Source organism: Tachyglossus aculeatus, chromosome 2 (genome assembly GCF_015852505.1).
Source record: "Tachyglossus aculeatus isolate mTacAcu1 chromosome 2, mTacAcu1.pri, whole genome shotgun sequence".
NCBI classification, from domain to species: Eukaryota; Metazoa; Chordata; class Mammalia; order Monotremata; family Tachyglossidae; genus Tachyglossus; species Tachyglossus aculeatus.
The window spans coordinates 36,514,039-36,522,429 of record NC_052067.1 but is presented as its reverse complement, the minus strand read 5'-3'; the positions used below and the strand labels follow the sequence as shown (position 1 = coordinate 36,522,429).

The 8,391-nt window shown below is 45.7% G+C and overlaps 1 protein-coding gene across 1 annotated transcript; it reads left to right on the top strand.

The window, feature by feature from the left end:
• Window positions 1-363: 363 nt before the first annotated feature.
• On the top strand, window positions 364-4,131 carry LOC119946717 (C-C chemokine receptor type 5-like). Its single transcript, XM_038768133.1, has one exon. The coding sequence runs from the start codon at window positions 364-366 to the stop codon at window positions 1,417-1,419; it is 1,056 nt and encodes a 351-aa protein (XP_038624061.1). The 3' UTR covers window positions 1,420-4,131.
• Window positions 4,132-8,391: the final 4,260 nt, after the last annotated feature.

The following is an 8,391-nucleotide window of genomic DNA, read 5'->3' as shown; positions in this document are numbered from 1 at the left end:
CTGTGAATGGTACTCAAAGTCTTTTAAATTGGCAGATTTCCACAGGAGTGGAAGTACAGCCTAACACCTCCATTTAAGCCTTTCACGGGACGCTTTAACATGGGTAAGAAATCAATGGTGTTTATTGGGTGCTTACTGTAGGCAGAGTAGAGGAAATTGAAAAAGACAGACTCCTTTCCCTGGTGGTGATGGGGTATCGACTGGACAAGGGATGACATGTGATTCCATCATAACATATTATAAATGCTTAATTTTTTATAGTGCTGCCATAAATCGGTGTCTCTGACCTATTTTGCAATGCAGAGTGGTGTGGTACTTTCTGGCTAACAAATATTTCTTTCTCTAGTCACGAGGTCGTCCAAGATGGACGGCCCATTAACGACAACGCAATTCTTCTACGATTACGGAGGAGAACCCTGCCAAAAAATTGATGTCCAACTCACTGGGGCACAGTTGCTGCCGCCCCTCTACTCGCTGGTGTTCATCTTTGGCTTTGCAGGAAATGGTCTGGTTGTTCTGATCTTGATAAAATACAAGAAACTGAAAACCATGACCGACATCTACCTCCTCAACCTGGCCATTTCCGATTTACTGTTTCTCTTCACCCTCCCGTTTTGGGCTTACTACGCGGCAGACCAGTGGCTGTTAGGAGACGCCGCCTGTAAGATCTTTTCCGGAGTTTACTACCTGGGCTTTTTCAGCGGGATCTTTTTCATCATCCTGTTGACCCTAGACCGGTACTTGGCGATCGTCCATGCCGTGTTCGCTTTAAAAGCCAGAACCGTCTCCTGCGGCACCGTGACAAGCATCTGCACCTGGGCCGTGGCCCTGTTAGCCTCCGTTCCCGGGTTCCTCTTCAACAGATCCCAGAAGGCGGAGGACCGGTACATTTGCAGCACTTATTTTCCGACGGGCCAGGATTTGGCTTGGAAGACTTTCCAGACTCTCCAGATGAACATCCTGGGACTCGCCGTGCCGCTGCTGGTCATGATCGTGTGCTACACGGGAATTATCAAAACTCTGCTGAGGTGTCGGAACGAGAAGAAGAAGCATAAGGCGGTCAGGCTCATTTTTCTAATCATGCTCATTTACTTTCTTTTCTGGGCCCCCTACAACCTCGTCCTTCTCCTCAACACTTTCCAAAGCTCCTTTGGCCTGAACAACTGCGACAGCTCCAACAGACTCGACCGAGCGATGCAAGTGACGGAGACTCTGGGGATGACCCACTGCTGCATCAACCCCGTGATTTATGCCTTCGTGGGTGAAAAGTTTAGGAGATACGTTTCTCTGTTTTTCCAAAAGCACGTCGCCAAGTTCTTCTGCAAAAGCTGTCCCGTATTCTATATCGAGACGGCCGATCGGACAAGTTCCACCTACACCGCATCCACTGGAGAACCGGATTTCTCTGCAGGTTTGTAAAAAGGAGCCTGCATTTTTTAGTTTTTCAAAGCCCTGCACTGTTTTCCTAAAATTTGGAGAAATGAACAAAAATAAGCCTTTGGGATGTGGACACAAAGATGCATTTCCCATGTGCCTGTCATGGTTTTCTGAACAACTTTTAGTTGCAACATATCTACGACATAGCAAGGAAAACATTTGAGTTCTCAAACGACTTTTCATCCTCAGTATGTCACTTAAAGGAAGATGACTTCAAACTCTTGTCACTACTCCGCTCTTCCCCATATGCACACTTAATTACAGCACTCTTTTTCCATTCCTGAGAGTTCTTTGCAAGGACAGAAATGGGTGATTTTGTGCCCAAAACAATAGCACCCCTCCTCTCCATTCTGAGTGTGTTCCTCATGCCCCTCCTCAATCCATAGTTTCTCTGGGAGCTTCTTTAAGAGTTGTAGCCCCGCACGATGTCTCTGGCTACTTGCCCGCTGATATGCGTGATTGAGTTTCCTCATTTTCACAGCAGCCACCCTAGAATGGGATCGGGATCTGAGTCTGTGGCAGATGAACCAAAACCAGCCCTTGGAAACACCCTGGACACGTTTTCCATGGCCAGATTACTGACCCTGGCTCTTAAAACATCCCTATCAGAACCCTCCACTTGTGGCACTCCAGGGAAGGAGATGAGAGGTGGGATGGGAGATATTTGGGAGGCCAAATGAGGCAATTGGGCAGTGGAATGATTTCCAAATCCTCAGCCCCAGACTCTGATCTGAGTTCCCTCACTGATCCGGGCAGGAGACAGTGGGGTTACTGAGGCAGCATTTAACTCTTCTTCTTAAACTTCCACACCCTATGAACCCGGGGGTCACAGAAGACGGCTTGACTGGAGCTAATGCCCACAACTCTTTAGAATCAGTGAAATCCCCTCAGGGTACCTATCTCCAGGGTCTGTAATACTCTCAGATTGGGGTGGAGTACAGAAAGTATGAAACCTTCACAGCTAGAACAAGCTTTGCAGGCAAAGTGAGAGGCATGCCATTAGTGGAACACCCCTGTTTCAAGCCCCCATCCATGGGTGAGAAGTGGTGGGTGAAAGAAAGGAGTCCAGCTAGGGTGGCCACTTATCTGATTTTATATCTGGGCAGTCCAGTTTTATCCCAGACAGTCTGGTTTTTGTCTGGTCTGCCCCCTGAACAATACCGATGTGGCACCAGATGACTCTACAGCCGGTATTTTCATTTTAAGAGTTCAACTTCCCTCTGTCTCAGCACCTGCCTCCTAGTTCTGTGGCTCAAAAGTGGCAGCCGTATTCAACAGGAAAAGTCAGGAATCTCCCTCAGAAAATGCCCAAGTTCAGGCAGACTTGGGTACACTTTCACAAAATGCTGTGTGTGATGTCGTTGCGTCACACTTGGCTCCAGTTGGAGTATGCATACAGTTACATCAGTCTCATTATCCAGCATTCACCCTTCCTCACACTGGCTACCTTAAATCCATCAGGTTGAGGAGGATTTGACGGTGCGGTTGTCCGTTTGGGCGATACCCATTTCCTTTTGGCCCACACAATTACATTTAATCAAATGTTTTTGACCCGTTGCTTTTAGAACCCTAATTTTTGAGTTGATTATAAAAGATGGGGAAAATATCTCTTCATTATCAAGGAATAGTTCAGAAGTATGCAAATCGTTCTACACACCTCCCTCCTACCTAGACTGTGAGTCCCCTGTGGGACAGGGACTGTGTCCGACCTGATTAATTTGTAGATACCCCAGTGCTTAGTAAAATGCTTGAGCCATGGTAAGCATTGTAACAAACACAATAGTAATAAAACATAATCCATATATAATAACAGCACCATTCGCTTTTCCGAGGAACATTCAGTGCCTTTCTACTGAGAGCACCAATTCCTTTTTGGACGCTATTTCATTTACTCCCTCTTCTTTGACTGTGAGCCCCATATGGGACAGGGACCGTGTCCAATCTACCCCAGCGCATAGTACAGTGCTTGGCACGTAGGAAGTGCTTACAAATCCCGTGATTTTTTATCCGCATTATGCCCTTTAAGGTTATTGGAGACCGTGGGGAAAGAGCAGTCTCGCAGTGGAGTGAATGGGCAGAACCCGTATTGTCGAGCATCCGAAGGGGAGCTTATGGAAGAGGTTTGGAGCCAGTAGGTTCCTAAAACCCATTCAAAGAGTTTGTGTGTGTGAATGCGAGTTCAGAGAGAAGGAGCCACAATACACGGTATTGAGGGTTCCAGCTGCTAGACAGAAAATAACCAATCCTCTTGTCTAAAGAAAATGGAGTTACCATTAATAATCAGATCTTCATTAAGAATGGTTGATTATCCAGATAATCCATAGCCAAAATATACACTTAGATTTCAATTATCTGGACATTTCAGACAAAACCTTCCCTCTCACTTAAAATGTCTCAATAAATAAGGCCAGACAATTTTTTTTATAGCCTTTCCGTCTTACTACGTGTCAAACACTATTCTAAGTGCTGGGGTAGATACACGTAAATTAGTCCCTGTCCCATACGACACTGACAGGTCAAAATATAATCCGCTGGGGAAGATATGCCCTGGGTGGTATGTAAATATGGGCAGATTTCTAATTGAATATTCACTCTTCTGTAGCATAGGTTCAGAGAAAGTTTCAGAAAGGAGGGAGAAAATTCACAACTAGATGGTTTTGATGACGATATAACAGGTTCAATAGAAAAGTTTGAAATGAGTAGTCGCATTATGGTTAGAAAAAAATCAGATTACAGTTGCCTTTTTTCATCACTGAAGATGTACATTAAATGTGTAAATAAATACATTTCTGAAAAATGTTTTTGCTTTTCATTCTGCAAAACACAAAAACTGGAATGCCCGTTGCAGGTCAGCTTTTAAAAACAAGTGGAGGCATTATCTCTCCTTCCCTGTCACCTTCAGCTGCTCGTTGTCTAGGCCCTCCTTTTCCTCTGTCTTCAACCATGCTAATCAATGGTATTTATTGAGTGCTTACAATGCGCAGAGCACTGTACTACACTCTTGGGAGAGTACAATATAGTAGGAAGATATGATTCCTGCTCTTCTTGATGCTTACAGTGTAGCAGGAGAGGCAGACACTGAACAAGTTACAGGAAACAGGAAGCAGTAGAGCATAAAAATATGTAGATAAGTGCTGAGTACCTATATACTTGGGCGATGGAGAAGTGCTGAGGTGGCAGTTAATGGAATATAGAGTGGGGAGATGAGAGATTAATTGGAAATGCTTTCTGGAGGAAATGGGATTTCAGAAGGGCTTTGAAAAGGGGGAGAAGAAAATATCTCATCTATCTTTCAGCGGATCTCTCACCTGCACCCTGCCACTGGCCCGGAATACAATCCCTCCTCATATCTGAGAATTACTTTGCCCCTCCTTCAAACCCTTACTGAAGTCCCATCTCTTCCAAGAGGCCTCCCCCAACTAAGCCCTCCCTTCCTCTTCTCCCACTCCCTTCTGTGTCATCCTAATTTGCTCCATTTACCCATCCCCCCCCCCCGCCAGCCCCATTATTTATGTACATATCTGTAATTTACTTATTTCTATGAATGTAAGCTCATTGTGGGCAGGGAATGCGTCTGTTATATTGTTGTATCGCACTCTCCTAAGCGCTTTGTACAGTGCTCCTCACACAGGCTGCATTCAATAAATACAATTGACGGACTGACTGCCAGATGTGCAGTGGGAGGCAGTTCCAGGAAGAAGGGGGGGTGTGAATTAGAGGTCAAAGGCAAGAGAAATGAGAGTGAGGTATAGTGAATAGGTTGGTTTTAGAGGAACTGAGCAACCAAACTGGGGTGTGTTGAAAGAAGAGTGAGAATAAGTGGGGAGTGAGCTTACTGAAAGCTTTAAAGCTGCTGCTCAGAAGTTTCTGTTGGGTGTGGGAAGGAATGGACAACCCCTGCGGATTTTAGAGGAGAGGGGAGATGTGTGTAGAACAGTGTTTTAGAAAAATGAACTGGGCAGGAGAGGGAAGAATGGACTGGAGAAGTGAGAAACTGGAGACATGGAGGGAGGGGGACAGTAGTCGAGTCGGAATATGACCAGTGCCTGGACCAGCATGGTGGCAGTGTGCATGGAGAGGAAGGGTGGATTCTGGAAATGTTGTGGAGGAAGAACTGAAAGATTTCACAGAAAACTGAATTTGGGGTTTGAAAGAGAGGGAAGAGTGAAGGATATTCCCAAAGTTATGGATTAAGGAATATTATAATAATAATAGCATTTATTAAGCACTTACTATGCGCAAAGCACTGTTCTAAGCACTGGGGAGGTTACAAGGTGATCAGGTTGTCCCACGGGGGGCTCACAGTCTTCATCCCCATTTTACAGATGAGGTAACTGAGGTCCAGAGAAGTTAAGTGATTTGCCCAAAGTCACACAGCTGACAGTTGGTGGAGCTGGGATTTGAACCCATGACCTCTGACTCCAAAGCCTGGGCTCTTTCCACTGAGCCACACTGCTTAAAAGGAATTAAAAATGTATAAAAAGTGACTGATCTGGAGAAGAGAAGGGAGAAGATGAGGCTAAGGGGTGGCATCACAATGGACTTCAGACAAAAGAAGCATTCTTATAGAGGAGTGGCTCAAAAGCTGTGCGGCCTAATGGAAAGAGCACGGCCGGAGAATCGTAGCATCTGGGTTCTAATCCCTTTATTGTTCCCCCATCCCTTCAGCTTGAAGGTAGTGGCAGGTCTAGCACGAAGCGAAGCAGCATGGCCTGAGAGCCAGAAGGTCCTGGGTTCGAATGCTGCCTCCACCACTTGTCAGGTGGGTGACCTTGAGCAAGTCACTTCACCTCCCTGGGCCTCAGTGACCTCAGCTCTAAAACAGGGATGGAGACTTGTGAGCTCCACATGGCATAAGGGCCCGTGACCAACCCAATTTCCTTGTGTCAATGATAATAATAATAACGATGGCATTTGTTAAGCGCTTACTTTGTGCCAAGCACTGTTCTAAGCACTAGGGGGGATGCAAGGTAATCAGGCTGTACCACGTGGGACTCGCAGTCTTAGTCCCCATTTTCCAGATGAGGTTACTGAGGCACAGAGAAGTGAAGTGCATACAGCTTTAATTCTGTTTGTTCTGACGATTTTGACACCCGTCTCCACGTTTTGTTTTGTTGTCTGTCTCCCCCTTCTAGACTGTGAGCCCGTTGTTGGGTAGGGACCGTCTCTAGATGGTGCCGACTTGTACTTCCCAAGCGCTTAGTACAGTGCTCTGCACACAGTAAGCGCTCAATAAATACGATTGAATGAATAATCCCAGCTCCATTCGTTCATTCATTCAATCGTATTTATTCATTCATTCATTCAATCGTATTTATTGAGCGCTTACTGTGTGCAGAACACTGTACTAAGCACTTGGGAAGTACAAGTTGGTCCATCACTTACTGCTGCTTAACCTTGGGCCAATCACTTTACTTATCTTTTCCTTATTTCCCTCATCTGCAAAATAGAGATTCAATATCTGTTCTCCTCCCTACTCAGACTGCTAGCCCCGAATGAGACCTGATTATTTTGTATCTACTCCAGTGCTTAGCACAGTGCTTGGCACAGAGTAAGTGCTTAACAAATACCGCAAGTATTATTATTATTATAAGAAACATGTGAAGCAGAACTTTAAAATTAAAGCCCACAAGAGATTGATGGAAATGGAATGGGTACCAAGGAGAACTTAGGTCTTCAGTGGTAAAATAGTCGATTATACTGCAGTTATGTTTCTATATTCTGATTGGGTACACCAAATGCATTGTTGTGTAATTTTTTACTCACAGTTCCAACTGAAATGGAGGGCTGAAGATAAAAATGGACTCATCCTCGAACCAGGGCGGGACTAAGGCGTTTGAAGGTGTCTGCCTAGTCGGAGAAAACCGGGCATGCCACGTGGGAATGAGGGAAAAGTCAGGCTTTTGGAAGTTTGGCAGTGGAGAGATTCCTGCTCATTCTGAAGCCAGGTGTAGACGAGGGGAACACTACAGGTTCCCAGACTGCTGGCTGAAAGAGCCGAAATGGCAGGAGTCTGGGCCGACTTTTCTGCCACCATCGATCAGTGGTATTTAGTGAGCACTCACGGTGTGCTGAGCGCTGCGCTAAGACCTTTGGAAAGTTTCTCTTCCTCCCTTCAAAGCCCTACTGAGAGCTCACCTTCCCAGACTGAGCCCCCGCTTTCCTCTCCCCCCCCGCCGCCTTACCTCCTTCCCCTCCCCACAGCACCTGTATATCTGTATAGATGTTTGTACGGATTTATTAATCTATTTATTTATTTATTTTATTTGTACATATTTATTCTGTTTATTTTATTTGGTTAATACGTTTTGTTTTGTTGTCTGTCTCCCCCTTCTAGACTGTGAGCCTGCTGTTGGGTAGGGACCGTCTCTCTGTGTTGTCAACTTGGACTTCCCAAGCGCTTAGCACAGTGCTCTGCACACTGTAAGCGCTCAATAAATACGGTTGAATGAATGAATGAATGAATGAATGCAGTGCAGCAGAGTTGGTAGACATGTTCCCTGATCTCAGTGAGTCCTGAGCCTCGCCCCAGGACGGGCCCTGTGCCTTCTGTGCCCTCTGTGCCCTGCCTGGAACTGGGCCAGAGCTGTTAGCATTGCAGGTGCTTAGTACACTGTACTAAACGCTTAGTAATAATAATAATAATGGCATTTATTAAGTGCTTACTATGTGCAGAGCACTGTTCTAAGCTCTGGGGAGGTTACAAGGTGATCAGGTTGTCCCACTCGGGGCTCACAGTCTTAGTCCCCATTTTATAGATGAGGTAACTGAGGCACAGAGAAGTGAAGTGACTTGCCCAAAGTCACCCAGCTGACAATTGGCGGAGCCGGGCTTTGAACCCATGACCTCTGACTCCAAAGCCCGGGCTCTTTTCCACTGAGCCACGCTGTTGTACAGTGCTCTGCACACAGTAAGTGCTCAATAAATATGACAACGATTGAAAGGTGCCCATAA

What these genes read in the sequence shown, in the direction of transcription:
- LOC119946717 (XM_038768133.1), top strand. Translation starts at nt 364, where the DNA reads ATGGACGGCCCATTAACGACAACGCAATTCTTCTACGATTACGGAGGA.